Source organism: Pelophylax lessonae, assembly GCF_965119305.1.
Source record: "Pelophylax lessonae genome assembly, chromosome: 8".
NCBI lineage: Eukaryota > Metazoa > Chordata > Amphibia > Anura > Ranidae > Pelophylax > Pelophylax lessonae.
The window spans coordinates 295973714-295997101 of record NC_138775.1 but is presented as its reverse complement, the minus strand read 5'-3'; the positions used below and the strand labels follow the sequence as shown (position 1 = coordinate 295997101).

Genomic DNA, 23388 nt, shown 5'->3' with positions numbered 1-23388 from the left:
CAGTGATCAGACTGTACATTGTAACTTTGTAGAAGGAGGAGGAAGAATTTCCTCAGTCTCCCCTCCCCCAGTGATCAGACTGTACATTGTAACTTTGTAGAAGTGGAAGGAGGCATTTCCTCAGTCTCCCCTCCCCCAGTGATCAGACTGTACATTGTAACTTTGTAGAAGGAGGAGGAGACATTTCCTCAGTCTCCCCTCCCCCAGTGATCAGACTGTACATTGTAACTTTGTAGAAGGAATGAGGAAGGTGACACCTTGGGAGGAAGGGGACACCCAGAGAGGAAGGTGACTTCCTGTTCTGTCCTCTAAAGCACAAAACATCCCAGAAGGAAGGTGATCCCCTAGAGCAGTGGTCCTCAACCCTGGCCTACAGGGCCCACTAACAGGCCAGATTTTCAAGATAACTGAAATACATTCCAGGTGATATCATTTGCTGCTCAGTGATTGCGGTACTCTAGTCTGCATCTCCCCAAGGTAATACCTAAAATCTGGCCTGTTAGTGGGCCCTGTAGGCCAGGGTTGAGGACCACTGCCCTAGAGGAAAGGTGACACCCCTAGAGGAAGGCAACTCCCTGTCATGTCCTCTGGAACACAAGAGACCCCAGGAGGAAGGTGTGCATTAGGAGGAAGATGACCCTCTAAGAAGAAGGTGTCCCCTGAAGGAAGGGGACCCCTGTCCTGCCCTCTGGAGCACAAGACAATCCAGGAGGAAAGTGACCCCCCCAGAAGCAAGGTGACCCCACAGACATACAATGACCCCCTAAAGGGAAGATGACCCCTTAGGAGGAAAGTGATACCCCAGAAGCAAGGCGACCCCACAAACGTATGGTGACCCCCTGTCCTGCCCTCTGGAGCACATGACACCCCATGAGAAAGGTGATAATCCTGTTCTGCCCCTGTAGGACAAGACCCCCCAAGAGGAAGGTGACACCCCAGGAGGAAGGTGATTTCCGGTTATGCCCTCTAGAGCACAAGGCATCCCATGAGGAAGGTGACTTCAAAAAGAAGGTGAACCCTCAGAGGAAAGGTGACACCCCAGGTGGAAGGTGACTTCCTGTTATCCCAGGAGGAGGGTGACTCCAGAAAGAAGGTGACCCCTCAGAGGAAAGGTGACACCCCAGGTGGAAGGTGACTTCCTGTTATCCCAGGAGGAGGGTGACTCCAGAAAGAAGGTGACCCCTCAGAGGAAAGGTGACACCCCAGGAGGAAGGTGACTTCCTGTTATCCCAGGAGGAGGGTGACTCCAGAAAGAAGGTGACCCCTCAGAGGAAAGGTGACACCCCAGGAGGAAGGTGACTTCCTGTTATCCCAGGAGGAGGGTGACTCCAGAAAGAAGGTGACCCCTCAGAGGAAAGGTGACACCCCAGGTGGAAGGTGACTTCCTGTTATCCCAGGAGGAGGGTGACTCCAGAAAGAAGGTGACCCCTCAGAGGAAAGGTGACACCCCAGGAGGAAGGTGACTTCCTGTTATCCCAGGAGGAGGGTGACTCCAGAAAGAAGGTGACTCCTCAGAGGAAAGGTGACACCCCTGGAGGAAGGTGACTTCCTGTTATCCCAGGAGGAGGGTGACTCCAGAAAGAAGGTGACCCCTCAGAGGAAAGGTGACACCCCTGGAGGAAGGTGACTTCCTGTTATCCCAGGAGGAGGGTGACTCTAGAAAGAAGGTGACCCCTCAGAGGAAAGGTGACACCCCTGGAGGAAGGCAACCCCCTGTCTTGCCCTCTAGAGCACAAGCGACCCCAGGAGGAAGGTAACCCTAAGGTGGAAGATGACCCCCCTAAGAGAAAGGAGTCCCCTGGAAAAAGAAGAACCCCTGTCCTGCCCTCGGAGCAGAAGACAATCCAGGAGGAAGGTGACACCAAGAGGAAAGTGACCCCCCAGAAGCAAGGTGACCCCACAGACTTGCAGTGACACATTCAAGAGAAGATGACACCTCAGTAGGAATTTGACCCCAGGAGGAAGGTGACCCCCTGTCCTTCCATCTGGAGGGGTAACTGCCTAAATCGTGGCAGAGCCCATTAACCCCCTCAGATCTGTTTCTGTGCAGGACTGCTGAGCTCTCACAAGTTGCTGAAGGGGACCGACATGAAAGTGTGTCATGCAGTAAATATTTCCACCCACCATGCAAATCAACTTTTCTGACACCTATTTTAGATTTCGCAGAACTGAGACCACAAAGGTTGTTGTGAAAGGAAAAACAAATAAGCAGATGGGGGGGGGGGGGTAAAATGTCATTAACACCTTCCTCCCTATATAGGTAGTGCTGAGAGAGGGAAAGTCAGAACCTGCTAAAAACAAAACTACAATTATTACATCACCAGCCGTTATATTCCTCAGATCAGCTACTAAAATAAAAGTGTAAATCTAAAAAAAGCAATTGTTTCATATAAAATCTATCAATAGAAACAGGTGACATCACTGAGAATGCAGCCTATCCATTCACTAGAGACTGATGACATCACTGAGAATGCAGCCTATACATTCACTAGAGACCGATGACATCACTGAGAATGCAGCCTATCCATTCACTAGAGAGCAGTGACTTCACTGAGAATGCAGCCTATCCATTCACTAGAGAGCAGTGACATCACTGAGAATGCAGCCTATCCATTCACTAGAGAGCAGTGACTTCACTGAGAATGCAGCCTATCCATTCACTAGAGAGCGGTGACATCACTGAGAATGCAGCCTATCCATTCACTAGAGACCGATGACATCACTGAGAATGCAGCCTATCCATTCACTAGAGACCGATGACATCACTGAGAATGCAGCCTATCCATTCACTAGGGAGCGGTGACATCACTGAGAATGCAGCCTATCCATTCACTAGAGACCGATGACATCACTAAGAATGCAGCCTATCCATTCACTAGAGAGCGGTGACATCACTGAGAATGCAGCCAATCCATTCACTAGAGACCGATGACATCACTAAGAATGCAGCCTATCCAATCACTAGAGAGCGGTGACATCACTGAAATTGCAGCCTATCCTTTCACTAGAGACTGGTGACATCACTGAGAATGCAGCCTATCCATTCACTAGAGACCGATGACATCACTGAGAATGCAGCCTATCCATTCACTAGAGACCGATGACATCACTGAGAATGCAGCCTATCCATTCACTAGAGACCGATGACATCAAGGAGAATGCAGCCAATCCATTCACTAGAGACCGATGACATCACTAAGAATGCAGCCTATCCATTCACTAGAGACCGATGACATCACTAAGAATGCAGCCTATCCATTCACTAGAGAGCGGTGACATCACTGAAATTGCAGCCTATCCTTTCACTAGAGACTGGTGACATCACTGAGAATGCAGCCTATCCATTCACTAGAGACCGATGACATCACTGAGAATGCAGCCTATCCATTCACTAGAGACCGATGACATCACTGAGAATGCAGCCTATCCATTCACTAGAGACCGATGACATCACTGAGAATGCAGCCTATCCAATCACTAGAGAGCGGTGACATCACTGAGAATGCAGCCTATCCATTCACTAGAGAGCGGTGACATCACTGAGAATGCAGCCTATCCATTCACTAGAGACCGATGACATCACTGAGAATGCAGCCTATCCAATCACTATAGACCGGTGACATCACTGAGAATGCAGCCTATCCATTCACTAGAGAGCAGTGACATCATTGAGAATGCAGCCTATCCATTCACTAGAGAGCGGTGACATCACTGAGAATGCAGCCTTTCCATTCACTAGAGAGCAGTGACATCACTGAGAATGCAGCCTATCCATTCACTAGAGAGCGGTGACATCACTGAGAATGCAGCCTATCCATTCACTAGAGAGCGGTGACATCACTGAGAATGCAGCCTATCCATTCACTAGAGAGCAGTGACATCACTGAGAATGCAGCCTATCCAATCACTAGAGAGCGGTGACATCACTGAGAATGCAGCCTATCCATTCACTAGAGAGCAGTGACATCATTGAGAATGCAGCCTATCCATTCACTAGAGAGCGGTGACATCACTGAGAATGCAGCCTATCCTTTCACTAGAGACCGATGACATCACTGAGAATGCAGCCTATCCATTCACTAGAGAGCGGTGACATCACTGAGAATGCAGCCTATCCTTTCACTAGAGACCGATGACATCACTGAGAATGCAGCCTATCCATTCACTAGAGAGCAGTGACATCATTGAGAATGCAGCCTATCCATTCACTAGAGAGCGGTGACATCACTGAGAATGCAGCCTATCCTTTCACTAGAGACCGATGACATCACTGAGAATGCAGCCTATCCATTCACTAGAGACCGGTGACATCACTGAGAATGCAGCCTATCCTTTCACTAGAGACCGATGACATCACTGAGAATGCAGCCTTTCCATTCACTAGAGAGCGGTGACATCACTGAGAATGCAGCCTATCCAATCACTAGAGAGCGGTGACATCACTGAGAATGCAGCCTATCCATTCACTAGAGAGCAGTGACATCACTGAGAATGCAGCCTATCCATTCACTAGAGAGCGGCGACATCACTGAGAATGCAGCCTATCCCTTCACTAGAGACCGATGACATCACTAAGAATGCAGCCTATCCATTCACTAGAGAGCGGTGACATCACTGAGAATGCAGCCTATCCATTCACTAGAGACCGATGACATCACTAAGAATGCAGCCTATCCATTCACTAGAGAGCGGTGACATCACTAAGAATGCAGCCAATCCATTCACTAGAGACCGATGACATCACTAAGAATGCAGCCTATCCATTCACTAGAGAGCGGTGACATCACTGAAATTGCAGCCTATCCTTTCACTAGAGACCGATGACATCACTGAGAATGCAGCCTATCCATTCACTAGAGACCGGTGACATCCCTGAGAATGCAGCCTATCCATTCACTAGAGACCGATGACATCAATGAGAATGCAGCCTATCCATTCACTAGAGAGCGGTGACATCACTGAGAATGCAGCCTATCCATTCACTAGAGACCGATGACATCAATGAGAATGCAGCCTATCCAATCACTAGAGAGCGGTGACATCACTGAGAATGCAGCCTATCCATTCACTAGAGACCGATGACATCAATGAGAATGCAGCCTATCCATTCACTAGAGAGCGGTGACATCACTGAGAATGCAGCCTATCCATTCACTAGAGAGCGGTGACATCACTGAGAATGCAGCCAATCCATTCACTAGAGACCGATGACATCAATGAGAATGCAGCCTATCCATTCACTAGAGAGCGGTGACATCACTGAGAATGCAGCCTATCCAATCACTAGAGAGCGGTGACATCACTGAGAATGCAGCCTATCCATTCACTAGAGAGCGGTGACATCACTGAGAATGCAGCCTTTCCATTCACTAGAGAGCGGTGACATCACTGAGAATGCAGCCTATCCATTCACTAGAGAGCAGTGACATCACTGAGAATGCAGCCTATCCATTCACTAGAGAGCGGTGACATCACTGAGAATGCAGCCTATCCATTCACTAGAGAGCAGTGACATCACTGAGAATGCAGCCTATCCATTCACTAGAGAGCAGTGACATCACTGAGAATGCAGCCTATCCATTCACTAGAGAGCGGTGACATCACTGAGAATGCAGCCTATCCAATCACTAGAGAGCGGTGACATCACTGAGAATGCAGCCTATCCATTCACTAGAGAGCGGTGACATCACTGAGAATGCAGCCTTTCCATTCACTAGAGAGCGGTGACATCACTGAGAATGCAGCCTATCCATTCACTAGAGACTGATGACATCAATGAGAATGCAGCCTATCCATTCACTAGAGAGCAGTGACATCACTGAGAATGCAGCCTATCCATTCACTAGAGAGCGGTGACATCACTGAGAATGCAGCCTATCCAATCACTAGAGAGTGGTGACATCACTGAGAATGCAGCCTATCCATTCACTAGAGAGCGGTGACATCACTGAGAATGCAGCCTATCCATTCACTAGAGAGCGGTGACATCACTGAGAATGCAGCCAATCCATTCACTAAAGACCGATGACATCAATGAGAATGCAGCCTATCCATTCACTAGAGAGCGGTGACATCACTGAGAATGCAGCCTATCCATTCACTAGAGAGCGGTGACATCACTTAGAATGCAGCCTTTCCATTCACTAGAGAGCGGTGACATCACTGAGAATGCAGCCTATCCATTCACTAGAGAGCGGTGACATCACTGAGAATGCAGCCTTTCCATTCACTAGAGAGCGGTGACATTACTGAGAATGCAGCCTATCCAATCACTAGAGAGCGGTGACATCACTGAGAATGCAGCCTATCCATTCACTAGAGAGCGGTGACATCACTGAGAATGCAGCCTATCCATTCACTAGAGAGCGGTGACATCACTGAGAATGCAGCCTATCCATTCACTAGAGAGCAGTGACATCACTGAGAATGCAGCCTATCCATTCACTAGAGAGCAGTGACATCACTGAAATTGCAGCCTATCCTTTCACTAGAGACCAATGACATCACTGAGAATGCAGCCTATCCATTCACTAGAGACCGGTGACATCACTGAGAATGCAGCCTATCCATTCACTAGAGACCGATGACATCAATGAGAATGCAGCCTATCCAATCACTAGAGACCGATGACATCACTAAGAATGCAGCCTATCCATTCACTAGAGAGCGGTGACATCACTGAAATTGCAGCCTATCCTTTCACTAGAGACCAATGACATCACTGAGAATGCAGCCTATCCATTCACTAGAGACCGGTGACATCACTGAGAATGCAGCCTATCCATTCACTAGAGACCGATGACATCAATGAGAATGCAGCCTATCCAATCACTAGAGAGCGGTGACATCACTGAGAATGCAGCCTATCCATTCACTAGAGACCGATGACATCACTGAGAATGCAGCCTATACATTCACTAGAGAGCGGTGACATCACTGAGAATGCAGCCTATCCATTCACTAGAGAGCAGTGACATCACTGAGAATGCAGCCTATCCATTCACTAGAGAGCGGTGACATCACTGAGAATGCAGCCTTTCCATTCACTAGAGAGCAGTGACATCACTGAGAATGCAGCCTATCCATTCACTAGAGAGCGGTGACATCACTGAGAATGCAGCCTATCCATTCACTAGAGAGCGGTGACATCACTGAGAATGCAGCCTATCCATTCACTAGAGAGTGGTGACATCACTGAGAATGCAGCCAATCCATTCACTAGAGACCGATGACATGAATGAGAATGCAGCCTATCCAATCACTAGAGAGCAGTGACATCACTGAGAATGCAGCCTATCCATTCACTAGAGAGCGGTGACATCACTGAGAATGCAGCCTATCCATTCACTAGAGAGCAGTGACATCACTGAGAATGCAGCCTATCCATTCACTAGAGAGCGGCGACATCACTGAGAATGCAGCCTATCCATTCACTAGAGAGCGGTGACATCACTGAGAATGCAGCCAATCCATTCACTAGAGACCGATGACATCACTAAGAATGCAGCCTATCCATTCACTAGAGAGCGGTGACATCACTGAAATTGCAGCCTATCCTTTCACTAGAGACTGGTGACATCACTGAGAATGCAGCCTATCCATTCACTAGAGACCGATGACATCACTGAGAATGCAGCCTATCCATTCACTAGAGACCGATGACATCACTGAGAATGCAGCCTATCCATTCACTAGAGACCGATGACATCAAGGAGAATGCAGCCAATCCATTCACTAGAGACCGATGACATCACTAAGAATGCAGCCTATCCATTCACTAGAGACCGATGACATCACTAAGAATGCAGCCTATCCATTCACTAGAGAGCGGTGACATCACTGAAATTGCAGCCTATCCTTTCACTAGAGACTGGTGACATCACTGAGAATGCAGCCTATCCATTCACTAGAGACCGATGACATCACTGAGAATGCAGCCTATCCATTCACTAGAGACCGATGACATCACTGAGAATGCAGCCTATCCATTCACTAGAGACCGATGACATCACTGAGAATGCAGCCTATCCAATCACTAGAGAGCGGTGACATCACTGAGAATGCAGCCTATCCATTCACTAGAGACCGATGACATCACTGAGAATGCAGCCTATCCAATCACTAGAGAGCGGTGACATCACTGAGAATGCAGCCTATCCATTCACTAGAGAGCAGTGACATCATTGAGAATGCAGCCTATCCATTCACTAGAGAGCGGTGACATCACTGAGAATGCAGCCTTTCCATTCACTAGAGAGCAGTGACATCACTGAGAATGCAGCCTATCCATTCACTAGAGACCGGTGACATCACTGAGAATGCAGCCTATCCATTCACTAGAGAGCGGTGACATCACTGAGAATGCAGCCTATCCATTCACTAGAGAGCAGTGACATCACTGAGAATGCAGCCTATCCATTCACTAGAGAGCAGTGACATCACTGAGAATGCAGCCTATCCATTCACTAGAGAGCGGTGACATCACTGAGAATGCAGCCTATCCATTCACTAGAGAGCGGTGATATCACTGAGAATGCAGCCTATCCTTTCACTAGAGACCGATGACATCACTGAGAATGCAGCCTATCCATTCACTAGAGAGCGGTGACATCACTGAGAATGCAGCCTATCCTTTCACTAGAGACCGATGACATCACTGAGAATGCAGCCTATCCATTCACTAGAGAGCAGTGACATCATTGAGAATGCAGCCTATCCATTCACTAGAGAGCGGTGACATCACTGAGAATGCAGCCTATCCTTTCACTAGAGACCGATGACATCACTGAGAATGCAGCCTATCCATTCACTAGAGACCGGTGACATCACTGAGAATGCAGCCTATCCTTTCACTAGAGACCGATGACATCACTGAGAATGCAGCCTTTCCATTCACTAGAGAGCGGTGACATCACTGAGAATGCAGCCTATCCATTCACTAGAGAGCAGTGACATCACTGAGAATGCAGCCTATCCTTTCACTAGAGACCGATGACATCACTGAGAATGCAGCCTATCCATTCACTAGAGACCGGTGACATCACTGAGAATGCAGCCTATCCTTTCACTAGAGACCGATGACATCACTGAGAATGCAGCCTTTCCATTCACTAGAGAGCGGTGACATCACTGAGAATGCAGCCTATCCATTCACTAGAGAGCAGTGACATCACTGAGAATGCAGCCTATCCTTTCACTAGAGACCGATGACATCACTGAGAATGCAGCCTATCCATTCACTAGAGACCGGTGACATCACTGAGAATGCAGCCTATCCATTCACTAGAGACCGGTGACATCACTGAGAATGCAGCCTATCCTTTCACTAGAGACCGATGACATCACTGAGAATGCAGCCTATCCAATCACTAGAGAGCGGTGACATCACTGAGAATGCAGCCTATCCATTCACTAGAGAGCAGTGACATCACTGAGAATGCAGCCTATCCATTCACTAGAGAGCGGCGACATCACTGAGAATGCAGCCTATCCCTTCACTAGAGACCGATGACATCACTAAGAATGCAGCCTATCCATTCACTAGAGAGCGGTGACATCACTGAGAATGCAGCCTATCCATTCACTAGAGACCGATGACATCACTAAGAATGCAGCCTATCCATTCACTAGAGAGCGGTGACATCACTGAGAATGCAGCCAATCCATTCACTAGAGACCGATGACATCACTAAGAATGCAGCCTATCCATTCACTAGAGAGCGGTGACATCACTGAAATTGCAGCCTATCCTTTCACTAGAGACCGATGACATCACTGAGAATGCAGCCTATCCATTCACTAGAGACCGGTGACATCCCTGAGAATGCAGCCTATCCATTCACTAGAGACCGATGACATCAATGAGAATGCAGCCTATCCATTCACTAGAGAGCGGTGACATCACTGAGAATGCAGCCTATCCATTCACTAGAGACCGATGACATCAATGAGAATGCAGCCTATCCAATCACTAGAGAGCGGTGACATCACTGAGAATGCAGCCTATCCATTCACTAGAGACCGATGACATCAATGAGAATGCAGCCTATCCATTCACTAGAGAGCGGTGACATCACTGAGAATGCAGCCTATCCATTCACTAGAGAGCGGTGACATCACTGAGAATGCAGCCAATCCATTCACTAGAGACCGATGACATCAATGAGAATGCAGCCTATCCATTCACTAGAGAGCGGTGACATCACTGAGAATGCAGCCTATCCATTCACTAGAGAGCAGTGACATCACTGAGAATGCAGCCTATCCATTCACTAGAGAGCAGTGACATCACTGAGAATGCAGCCTTTCCATTCACTAGAGAGCGGTGACATCACTGAGAATGCAGCCTATCCATTCACTAGAGAGCGGTGACATCACTGAGAATGCAGCCTATCCATTCACTAGAGAGCGGTGACATCACTGAGAATGCAGCCTATCCATTCACTAGAGAGTGGTGACATCACTGAGAATGCAGCCAATCCATTCACTAGAGACCGATGACATCACTAAGAATGCAGCCTATCCATTCACTAGAGAGCGGTGACATCACTGAAATTGCAGCCTATCCTTTCACTAGAGACCAATGACATCACTGAGAATGCAGCCTATCCATTCACTAGAGACCGGTGACATCACTGAGAATGCAGCCTATCCATTCACTAGAGAGCAGTGACATCACTGAGAATGCAGCCTATCCATTCACTAGAGAGCGGTGACATCACTGAGAATGCAGCCTATCCATTCACTAGAGACCGATGACATCAATGAGAATGCAGCCTATCCAATCACTAGAGAGCGGTGACATCACTGAGAATGCAGCCTATCCATTCACTAGAGACCGATGACATCAATGAGAATGCAGCCTATCCAATCACTAGAGAGCGGTGACATCACTGAGAATGCAGCCTATCCATTCACTAGAGACCGATGACATCACTGAGAATGCAGCCTATAAATTCACTAGAGAGCGGTGACATCACTGAGAATGCAGCCTATCCATTCACTAGAGAGCAGTGACATCACTGAGAATGCAGCCTATCCATTCACTAGAGAGCGGTGACATCACTGAGAATGCAGCCTTTCCATTCACTAGAGAGCAGTGACATCACTGAGAATGCAGCCTATCCATTCACTAGAGAGCGGTGACATCACTGAGAATGCAGCCTATCCATTCACTAGAGAGCGGTGACATCACTGAGAATGCAGCCTATCCATTCACTAGAGAGTGGTGACATCACTGAGAATGCAGCCAATCCATTCACTAGAGACCGATGACATCAATGAGAATGCAGCCTATCCAATCACTAGAGAGCGGTGACATCACTGAGAATGCAGCCTATCCATTCACTAGAGAGCGGTGACATCACTGAGAATGCAGCCTATCCATTCACTAGAGAGCAGTGACATCACTGAGAATGCAGCCTATCCATTCACTAGAGAGCGGCGACATCACTGAGAATGCAGCCTATCCATTCACTAGAGAGCAGTGACATCACTGAGAATGCAGCCTATCCATTCACTAGAGAGCGGTGACATCACTGAGAATGCAGCCTATCCATTCACTAGAGAGCGGTGACATCACTGAGAATGCAGCCTTTCCATTCACTAGAGAGCAGTGACATCACTGAGAATGCAGCCTATCCATTCACTAGAGAGCGGTGACATCACTGAGAATGCAGCCTATCCATTCACTAGAGAGCGGTGACATCACTGAGAATGCAGCCTATCCATTCACTAGAGAGTGGTGACATCACTGAGAATGCAGCCAATCCATTCACTAGAGACCGATGACATCAATGAGAATGCAGCCTATCCAATCACTAGAGAGCGGTGACATCACTGAGAATGCAGCCTATCCATTCACTAGAGAGCGGTGACATCACTGAGAATGCAGCCTATCCATTCACTAGAGAGTGGCGACATCACTGAGAATGCAGCCTATCCATTCACTAGAGAGTGGTGACATCACTGAGAATGCAGCCAATCCATTCACTAGAGACCGATGACATCACTGAGAATGCAGCCTATCCATTCACTAGAGAGCGGTGACATCACTGAAATTGCAGCCTATCCTTTCACTAGAGACCAATGACATCACTGAGAATGCAGCCTATCCATTCACTAGAGACCGGTGACATCACTAAGAATGCAGCCTATCCAATCACTAGAGAGCGGTGACATCACTGAGAATGCAGCCTATCCAATCACTAGAGAGCGGTGACATCACTGAGAATGCAGCCTATCCATTCACTAGAGACCGATGACATCACTGAGAATGCAGCCTATACATTCACTAGAGAGCGGTGACATCACTGAGAATGCAGCCTATCCATTCACTAGAGAGCGGTGACATCACTGAGAATGCAGCCTTTCCATTCACTAGAGAGCAGTGACATCACTGAGAATGCAGCCTATCCATTCACTAGAGAGCGGTGACATCACTGAGAATGCAGCCTATCCATTCACTAGAGAGCGGTGACATCACTGAGAATGCAGCCTTTCCATTCACTAGAGAGCGGTGACATCACTGAGAATGCAGCCTTTCCATTCACTAGAGAGCGGTGACATCACTGAGAATGCAGCCTATACATTCACTAGAGAGCAGTGACATCACTGAGAATGCAGCCTATCCATTCACTAGAGAGCGGTGACATCACTGAGAATGCAGCCTATCCATTCACTAGAGAGCGGTGACATCACTGAGAATGCAGCCTTTCCATTCACTAGAGAGCGGTGACATCACTGAGAATGCAGCCTATACATTCACTAGAGAGCGGTGACATCACTGAGAATGCAGCCTATCCATTCACTAGAGAGCGGTGACATCACTGAGAATGCAGCCTATCCATTCACTAGAGAGCGGTGACATCACTGAGAATGCAGCCTATCCATTCACTAGAGACCGATGACATCACTGAGAATGCAGCCTATCCATTCACTAGAGAGCGGTGACATCACTGAGAATGCAGCCTATCCAATCACTAGAGAGCGGTGACATCACTGAGAATGCAGCCTTTCCATTCACTAGAGAGCAGTGACATCACTGAGAATGCAGCCTATCCAATCACTAGAGACCGGTGACATCACTGAGAATGCAGCCTATCCATTCACTAGAGAGCAGTGACATCACTGAGAATGCAGCCTATCCATTCACTAGAGAGCGGTGACATCACTGAGAATGCAGCCTATCCTTTCATTAGAGACCGGTGACATCACTGAGAATGCAGCCTATCCATTCACTAGAGACCGATGACATCACTGAGAATGCAGCCTATCCAATAACTAGAGAGCGGTGACATCACTGAGAATGCAGCCTATCCATTCACTAGAGACCGATGACATCACTGAGAATGCAGCCTATCCAATCACTAGAGAGCGGTGACATCACTGAGAATGCAGCCTATCCAATCACTAGAGAGCGGTGACATCACTGAGAATGCAGCCTATCCAATCACTAGAGACCGGTGACATCACTGAGAATGCAGCCTATCCATTCACTAGAGAGCAGTGACATCACTGAGAATGCAGCCTATCCATTCACTAGAGAGCGGTGACATCACTGAGAATGCAGCCTATCCTTTCATTAGAGACCGGTGACATCACTGAGAATGCAGCCTATCCATTCACTAGAGACCGATGACATCACTGAGAATGCAGCCTATCCTTTCATTAGAGACCGGTGACATCACTGAGAATGCAGCCTATCCAATCACTAGGGAGCGGTGACATCACTGAGAATGCAGCCTATCCAATCACTAGGGAGCGGTGACATCACTGACTGTAAATTTTACAAAAATGTTAATATTGTTGGGATCAAATCCTGTTTCTGTGACAAAAAATTGTGCATTTCCCGTGTTCTGTAGCAGAGACAATGGTCACCGGGACACAGAGAGGATGAATCATCCCGATGGGGACAGTAATAAATATCTGACAGGGGGTCTAATCCTTCCACACTCCATCCACAAATGATAATCTTCTCTGTACACTATGTATAAAAAAATATGTCACTAAACTCCCTCCATCAGTCTGCAACGCCTATTGGTGGCAGTGTGCCCAAACGCTATAATGCAGCACCGGACTCCAGAGATCAATTCCAAGGAGTTTTTCTGTTCTTCCCATATCTCTGCCATACCCCAAACTGACTCCCCAGTATGACAGGCGGCAGACGGTTCCGTTTTATGTGGCTGTCACGGTGCGCTCACCGGGGATGTTGATGAACTTACCTGAACTGAGTGTTGTTAATGAGCCCCCTCAGGGCGCTGGGCAGGCCGGATTTCTTCCCCTGTAAGGATGTTGGAGCGGAAGGCTGGGCGGGAGCTTTAGCCATAGAAACCTCCCGGAGATCAAAGTGGAGGCAGTGCAATGAGTGAGATCTCATACATTATACATACAGACACTACAATCCAGGGACTGGATACATTGTAACATCTGTGTGATACAATGTGACAACTGCACCCCCAGCTATAATCCCGTAATATCAGTCCTTGTCCCTGCTTAACACCCCTCAGTCCCAGTCCTTACCCCTGCCTAACACCCCTCAGTCCCAGTCCTTACCCCTGCCTAACACCCCTCAGTCCTAGTCCTTACCCCTGTCTAACACCCCTCAGTCCTAGTCCTTACCCCTGTCTAACACCCCTCAGTATCAGGCTTTGTCCCTACCTAACACCCCTCATTGCCAGTCCTTACCCCTGCCTAACACCCCTCAGTATCAGGCCTTGTCCCTGTCTATCACCCCCTCAGTCTCAGTCTTTGTCCCTGTCTATCTCCCCCCTCAGTCTCAGGCCAAGTCCCTGTCTATTGTCCCCTCAGTCTCAGTCCTTGTCCCTGTCTATTCCCCCCTCAGTCTCAGTCTTTGTCCCTGTCTATTTTCCCCTCAGTCTCAGTCCTTGTCCCCTCAGTCTCAGTCCTTGTCCCCTCAGTCTCAGGCCTAGTTCCTGTCTATTGCCCCACCCCCCAGTCTCAGTCCTTGTCCCTGTCTTTTGCCCCCTCTGTCCCAGTCCTTGTCCCCTCAGTCCTTGTCCCTGTCTATTTCCCCCTAAGTCCCAGTTTATTACCCCCTCAGTCTCAGTCTTTGTCCCTGTCTATTGCCCCCTCAGTCCCAGTCCTTGTCCCCTCAGTCTCAGTCCTTGTCCCTGTCTATCTCCCCACTCAGTCTTAGGCCTAGTCCCTGTTGATCTCCCCCCTCAGTCTCAGGTGTAGTCACTGTCTATTGCCCCCTCAGTCCCAGTCCTTGTCCCTGTCTATTGCCCCCTCAGTCCCAGTCCTTGTCCCCTCAGCCTCAGTCCTAGTCCCTGTCTATTGCCCCCTCAGTCTCAGTCCTAGTCCCCTCAGTCTCATTCCTAGTCCCTGTCTATTGCCCCCTCAGTCTCAGTCCTAGTCCCCTCAGTCTCAGTCCTTGTCCCTGTCTATCTCCCCACTCAGTCTTAGGCCTAGTCCCTGTTGATCTCCCCCGTCAGTCTCAGGCGTAGTCACTGTCTATTGCCCCCTCAGTCCCAGGATTAGTGCCCTCAGGCCTAGTCCCTGTCTATTGCCCCCTCAGTCCCAGGATTAGTCCCCTCAGTCTCAGGCGTAGTCCCTGTCTATTGCCCCCTCAGTCTGAGTCCTATTTCCCTCAGTCTCAGGCCTAGTCCCTGTTGATCTGCCCCCTCTGTCTCAGGCGTAGTCCCTGTCTATTGCCCCCTCAGTCTCAGTTTTATTCCCCTCAGTCTCAGGCCTAGTCCCTGTTGATTTCCCCCCTCTGTCTCAGGCCTAGTCCCTGTCTATTGCCCCCTCAGTCCCAGGCCTAGTCCCTGTCTATTGCCTCCTCAGTCTCAGTCTTAGTCCCCTCAGTCTCAGGCCTAGTCCCTGTTGATCTCCCCCCTCAGTCTCAGGTGTAGTCCCTGTCTATTGCCCCCTTAGTCCCAGGATTAGTCCCCTCAGTCTCAGGCCTAGTCCCTGTCTATTGCCCCCTCAGTCCCAGGCCTAGTCCCTGTCTATTGCCCCCTCAGTCCCAGGCCTAGCTCCAGCTCCTCTCCTGACTTTCCCGGCATGCTGAGTCCTTCCTTCAGGAAATTCCTGCAGTGGGGTGGATGGGAATCGGCACATTTCCATGCTGTGCGGCCTCCCAGCCCCCGCTCCTCCGGCACACTGAATAGGAAACTTGGCTAGAAGCCTGATGGCCACAATCCTGCCCGGCAATCCCCATTATCTGGGTGAAGGATGACGGCCAGAGCACTGGGTGACCTTCTACATCAAGAGGACAAAGCCAGCCTTGCTGGGACTTGTAGTTCCTCCGATTTCCCGCAGCTTATCTGATACAGAAAACCTTTCTGACTTTTTCCTTAAAGTGAAACTTCCTGACGTACGGCGAGATTCGGATCGTAGAAGAGCAGAGAGTGCCGCCATCTTTGACAAAACTTCCAGCCGCTTTCTTGATGCCTTTAGGGCTCATTTACACACTTGCAGCTGGGGGGTGGTATAAATAGGTGAATGAGCCACAGCTTTAGCACCCCCCCCCTCCGTCCATCCATCCGTCTGTCTCAACCCAACACAGTGTCTAGACTGGGTTGTACTTGCCACGGCAAACATTATACCCCCGGTCACATTCCGTGGCCAGCACTGCCACCAAATGTGACCCATTCAAGTGAATAGGCTGCCCTAGGCACAACATTGCTTTAGCGCACAAAAAAAAAAGAAACGAACAAGAACGCACGTTCCCGCTATGCTCCGGCTTAACGGGCCAGAAAAAAATGCACCATTCCACGTGTCGATGTGGTGCAGCGCATTTCTTTCTAATAGTGCCCCAATGCGCCTTGCTGAGGAATCTGCAGTGCCAGGGCCGGTGCTGGACTTTTTGGTGCTCTAGGCAAGACCAGCTACCTGCCCCCCCCCCCCCCCATCATAAGGAAAAAATTAAACTGAATGATCTAATATAAGAATAAATGGGGGAGGGCAACTTGTTAGTCTGTCACAGTGTTCGTTTGTTTTTTATAATGGTACTTTCTTTTTAATTAGTTCACTGTGTGCCATTATAATAAATATATTGACATAACAACATCAGAGAGAGGGGGGTGGGAGAGAGAGAGATATGGGGGTGAGAACAGGGGGATCAGAGAGAGGGGGTGAGAGAGAGAAGGATAGAGAGAGAGATGGGGGTGTGAAAAAGAGAGAGAGGGGGGGGGTGAGAGAGAGAGAGAGAGAGAGAAGGTAAGAGAGAGAGGGGGGGGTGAGAGAGAGAGAGAGAGAGAAGGTAAGAGAGAGAGGGGGGGGGGGGTGTGAGAGAGAGAAGGTAAGAGAGAGAGGGGGGTGTGAGAGAGAGAGAGAGAGAGAGAGAGAAGGTAAGAGAGAGAGAGGGGGGGTGAGAGAGAGAGAGAGAGAGAGAAGGTAAGAGAGAGAGGGGGGTGTGAGAGAGAGAAGGTAAGAGAGAGGGGGGGTGTGAGAGAGAGAAGGTAAGAGAGAGGGGGGGGGTGTGAGAGAGAGAAGGTAAGAGAGAGAAAGGGGGGGGGGTTGAGAGGGGGGGTGAGAGACAGAAGGGAGGGAGTGAAAGAAGGTATAAGAGAGGGGGAGAGAGAGGAAGAGAGGGGGGATAAGAGAGAGAGAGGGGTGTGAGAGAGAGAGGGGGGTGAGAGAGAGAGATGTGGGTGAAAGAGAGGGGGCATGAGAGAGAGAATTGGGGAAAGGGAGGGAGGGAGTGAAAGGGGGGTGAGAGAGGGGGGTGATAGAGAATGGAGAGAGAGGGGTGAGAGACAGAGTGGGGTGAAAGATAGAGAGAGGGGGGTGAGAGAGAAAGAGGGGAGGGTTAAGAGAGAGAAAGAGGAGGGTCGAGGGAGAGAGGGGGTGGGAGAGAGAAAGAGGGGGGGTGATAGAGAGAGGGGGTGAGAGAGAGGGGGGGGGTGAGAGGAGGGTGAGAGAGAAAGAGAGAGAGAATTGGGGAAAGGGAGGGAGGGGGTGAGAGAGAGGGGGGTGATAGAGAATGAAGAAAGGGGAGTGAGAGAGAGAGGGGGGGTGAAAGAGAGGGGGGGGGTGAGAGAGAAAGTGAGGAGGGTTAAGACAGAGGGAGAGGAGGGTCGAGGGAGAGAAAGAGGGGGGGGGGTGATAGAGAGAGGTGATAGAGAGAGGAGGTGAGAGAGAGAGGAGGTGAGAGAGAGAGGGGGGTGTGAGAGAGGGGGGGGGGTAAGAGAGAGTGAGAGCTGTCACTGTTGATGTTGGAGTGGAGAGGAGGTTGGGGAAGGAATCCAGGCTCTGGGAGGCGCCGCAGTTCCGGAAATGCTGCACTTGCTCCTGCTTGACTCTTCAGGGGCCAGGTAGGCAGTGGTGCTCTTCTCCCTCCCTGGCTCTCAGGCCTAGATGATCCCACTGTTTGCCTTCCCCACAGCCTCCATCTCTGGGGCCGCCCGCTCGCCATGTGGAGAGAGATGCCAGCACCCTGAGAAAGCCGGTTGCTCCTACCACCACCGAACTGGGACTCTCCATGACAACCAGGGGCAATGGCTGTGCCCTAAGAGGCAGTGCGCCCTAGACGGCTGCCTAGTGATAGCGCCGTCCCTGTGCAATGCATTGCCACACACAACCCACTGACATGCATTGTGGTGCACCACCATAAAATGGGCGCGCACCATTTTTGCACCATCACACCACAGTGCTCTAATGCATTGCACTATAACACACATCCATCAGAACAGCTGCATGCCGTATGACTACAGACACGGTCCACTGTTGTCACCATCAGGAAACCTGCCCTGAGAAATGCCATGCAGCCCTCACTGGACTGCATGTAGACAGGAAGTGGCTGCAAATAGGCTGCAGGAGATCAGCAGATCTGGGATGAAACAAAAAATTATGACAATTCCTGGATACAATCTACTTTAATGGAGGATTTTTCCTGATCAATCTGCTGGTTGGAGGTCCCCCACCTCTACAACTCCCTGAGCATGTAGGCAGGTAGTCCCCTGTAACCTTCCCTTCCCCGGCTCTGTACACATCTCATATCTGGCTGTGAGTAATACTCTCACTATGGCTGGTAGTGTTTCCTGTTGCTAGGAGAGGCCAGAGAATACAATGATGGGATAAATATTACAGCTATGACTGTCCCATGCAGACGGGTGCAGCCGTGAATCATTCCTGAGCTGTCTGTCCTCTGACAGGTGTATTCTCTGGAAGGCTGCAGAGGGGCCCTGCAAGAAGAGGGGGACCCTGAAGGTAGAGGGAGGTCCTGCAGAGAGAGGGGGCCCTGCAAGAAGAGGGGGACCCTGCAGAGAGAGGGGGCACTGCAAGAAGAGGGGGACCCTGCAGGGAGAGGGGGACCTGCAGGCAGAGGGAGGTCCTGCAGGGAGAGGGGGGCCCTGTAAGGAGAAGGTGGGCCATGCAGGGAGAGGAGAGGGGGCCCTGCAAAGAGAGGGGGGAGCCCTGCAGGGAGAGGGTGGCCCTTCAAGGAGAGGGGGACACTGCAGGGAGAGGGGGGCCCTGGAGGGAGAGGGGGGTTCTAAAAGGATAGAGGGGGCCTGCAGGCAGAGGGGCCCTGCAAGGAGAGGGGGGGGGCATGCAGGGAGAGGGTGGCCCTGCAGGGAGAGGAGAGAGGGGCCCTGCAAAGTAAAGGCGGCCCTGCAAAGAGAGAGGGGCCCTGCAGGAAGAAGAGTGGGGGGCCCTTCAAAGCAAGGGGGGCCCTGTAGGGAGAGGGGGGTCCTGTAAGGAGAGAGGGGAGCCCTGCAAGGAGAAGGGGCCCTGCAGAGAGAGGGGCTCTCCAGGGATAGGGGGCCCTGTAGGCAGAGGGGGGACTGCAAGGAGAGTGAGGGCCCTGCTGGGAGAGAAGGGCCCTGCAAGGAGGAGGGGGGCTCTGCAGGGAGAGGGGGACCCTGCAGGGAGAGGGCCTGCAGGGAGAAGGGGGCCCTGCAAGGAGAGGGGGGCCCTAGAGTGAGAGGGGGGTTCTGCAGGGAGGGGGGCTGAAAGGAGAGGGGGGCACTGCAGGGAGAATGGGGCCCTGCAAGAAGAGAGATGGGCCTACAGGGAGAGGTAGCCCTGTAAGGAGGGGGGGGGGGGCCTGCAAGAAAAGAGGGGGCCCTGCAGGGAGAGGGGGGTCCTGAGATGGTATTCAGAGAGGAAGTTCTGGGTTGTGCATTAGGCAGCCGAAAAAAATGGAGGGCAGCAAAGCGAAGCTGAGTATGTGCAGCTGCTAGGGCAGGCATTTAAAGAAACTAAGGATCGACCGATTATCGGCAAGGCCGATATATCGAGGGCCGATATGCACTTTCCCCGATATATCGGAATCGGCCCCGGAGGTTACCGATATTGCCTATATTGTCGTGATGTCATTGCGTATGTTGCGCGACGCGCCTCCGCGCACTGGGACAGCTTCTGCCTTCTTAGGCCGCCTCCCTTAGCCTTATCTGGAGTCGGGGAGTCTCAGGACAGTAAGTGTACAGTGCACACAGTGTGCTTAACACAGCCGCCACATACATACACCCACCCACAGCTGCCCGGTGCCAGCCAGCCAGCCACCCTCACACCCACAGGCCTGTACCAGCCAGCCACCCACCCTCCAACCACACAGGGTGCCAGCCAGCCACCCACCAAAGTGTGCCACCCAGCAACCCACCAAAGGGTGCCACCCAGCCACCAAAAGGTGCCAGCCAGCCAGCCACCCACCACAGGGTGCCAGCCAGCCACCCACCCACCACAGGGTGCCAGCCAGCCACCCACCCACCACAGGGTGTCAGCCAAAACCACAGGGTGCCAGCCAGCCACCCACCCACCCACCACAGGGTGCCACCCAGCCACCAAAAGGTGCCAGCCAGCCACCCACCCACCACAGGGTGTCAGCCAGCCACCCACCACAGGGTGCCAGCCAAAACCACAGGGTGCCAGCCAGCCACCCACCCACCCACCACAGGGTGCCAGCCAGCCAGCCACCCACCAAATTTGTGTTGAAAATTGTGTTTATTTTGCAAAACTTTAAATGTTCAAAATATCGGCCTATATTGGCCGATACCGATATACAATGGCCAAAATATCGGTATCGGTCAATCCCTAAAAGAAACCTGTTGCATTTTCTTTCATTGGCATGTAGGGGGCGCTCTCATTGTGAGACGCTTAAGGCACATGCGTTAGGCAGCCCATTGATTTGAAAGGGACGCCAATGCACACAATGGACTGAAAATTAGACCGGCACCATGTTAGGTACAGCAGTGCAATGCATGGAGTTGCGTGCAATAAAGATGGGTTCCCCTGGGTGTTGGGATTCCATTGAAATGAAATAACACTGTGACTCCACTTTCAAGAAAATTTAGCAAATAAAAAAATATAATATAGCGTATAAATATGCTACACAAGTCATATTGTAATTGAATATTATTAAAATGACCTTTCCTTTTCAATCTGCAATTTTCTCAACAAAAGTGGAGTTACTCTTTAAGGTGTGTACAGTGTGCTGCTTTCCATTGCATTACCACAACACATGGATAGGAATGCGCCCTAAGCTCAACTCTCACCAGATTTCCATCACTTCCTGGTAGCAGCCAGGCACATAGCATTCTACATAGGAGAGCTCAGCAATGACAGCTCTGTATACGTCTTAGTACAAGTTTATTATAATATTTTGTTTCAGGTTTTAGTTTAATAATTATAATGTATCTCTATCTGTAAATTGTCTCCAGGAAGTTACAAAGACACAAAGCCAGCCAGAAGAGATGTGGCGCCATCGGGATACACTGATCCCTACATGGATTCCACAGGATCCCTTCCAGATCTATGAATCCCTGCAGAGAAGAGGAGCCGTGTCTTCTATTGGGTAATACTGAACTCACACAACCCAGATGAGGGAAGACTGGAACCTCGTACACAGGGCCATCTTTAACACAGGGCAAAAGGGGCAACTGCCCTGGGCCCAGTCATTGTTGTGGGGCCCAAAGCAGCTGTCCCTTGAGCCCCCACTGCCTGCAAATAGGTAATAAGTGGATTTTTGGAGGGCCCAAGAAAATATTTGCCCAGGGTCCAATCAATATTAAAGACAGTCCTGCTCGTACAGTTCATCCATTAGAGCCCGGAGCCCCAACACCGGAGGATAACCATCTCCGATAATCAGTCATTTATCACCAGCAGGAGAAAAGCTGGATTTTCAACTTTGCATAAAAAAACTGCATTCATAGAGACTGATGTGTACGGCACTGCGGTATATGTCAGAGCTATATAAATGTATAATAATAGTGTGTGACTATGGGAGGACATTAGAGTGTAAGCTCCTCTGGTACAGAGACTGATGTGACTGTGGGGGACATTAGAGTGTAAGCTCCTCTGGTACAGAGACTGATGTGACTGTGGTGGAGGGGACATTAGAGTGTAAGCTCCTCTGGTACAGAGACTGATGTGACTGTGGGGGAGGGGACATTAGAATGTAAGCTCCTCTGGTATAGAGACTGATGTGACTGTGGGGGACATTAGAGTGTAAGCTCCTCTGGTACAGAGACTGATGTGACTGTGGTGGAGGGGACATTAGAGTGTAAGCTCCTCTGGTACAGAGACTGATGTGACTGTGGGGGAGGCGACATTAGAGTGTAAGCTCCTCTGGTACAGAGACTGATGTGACTGTGGGGGACATTAGAGTGTAAGCTCCTCTGGTACAGAGACTGATGTGACTGTGGGGGAGGGGAGATTAGAGTGTAAGCTCCTCTGGTACAGAGACGGATGTGATTGGCTCAGTGATCTCTGTACAGCACTGCGGTATATGTCAGAGCTATATACATGTATAATAATAATAGTGTGACTGTGGGGGATATTAGGGTGTACATTTTTGTTTATTTAAAATCTTGCAAATATACAACTTTATAAAAAATAAAAACATTTATATATACAAAAAAAAATAAAAAATAATAATGAATGTATACATAAATAAACAAAAACAAACAAGTTTGAATCAGCAAATAACAGAAAAGTAAACGTCTTTTTCCAAAAATAACACAAACAGAACTATATACAAAGAAACATAATTTTATTATCCGTAAACTACTAAAATATGCAAAAACACAATCCTACTTAAACCTAAACACACCCTCGGCCTAAGAAACAATTAAACATGGATCCCCCATGCATGCAGCCTTTTTTTTTTAAATGTAATGTTATAAAAAAATCTAGGGGACGCACAGGGACAGAGAGTAAAGCTGAACACCCAGAGACTGACAGACAGCAGCCATGGGGACCGGACATTCCTCCACGCCTTTGTCCAGGCCTCCCAGCCACCACCTGTCCTTCTCAGGGTTCCTGAATCTTCCAAACCTCAGCCAGAATGTTGTGCACCACCATTTCGACAGGACAGACTTTTTTCCAAGTGAATTTCTGACACTGTGCATTCCACGTGAAGTAACAGACTACTATGTCAACTAGAAAAAGTGTCTCTAAATCAAAATCCCAGTGAGTTTGTAA

At 49.8% G+C, this 23388-nt stretch overlaps 1 protein-coding gene and 1 long non-coding RNA gene across 2 annotated transcripts in view; one reads left to right on the top strand and one right to left on the bottom strand.

The window, feature by feature from the left end:
• BTBD19 (BTB domain containing 19) overlaps window positions 1-14454 on the bottom strand; it is a 100154-nt gene extending 85700 nt beyond the window's left edge. Inside the window, exon 1 of the mRNA XM_082266409.1 lies at window positions 14223-14454. Within this exon, the coding sequence (XP_082122535.1) occupies window positions 14223-14377 (155 nt within the window). The 5' untranslated portion in view covers window positions 14378-14454. The remainder of the gene's footprint in view (window positions 1-14222) is intronic.
• Window positions 14455-15038: 584 nt separating this feature from the next.
• Window positions 15039-15634, top strand: LOC309562046. Its single transcript, XR_014225618.1, has 3 exons — window positions 15039-15150; window positions 15221-15419; window positions 15560-15634. It is a non-coding gene; the product is annotated as an uncharacterized lncRNA (long non-coding RNA).
• Window positions 15635-23388: the final 7754 nt, after the last annotated feature.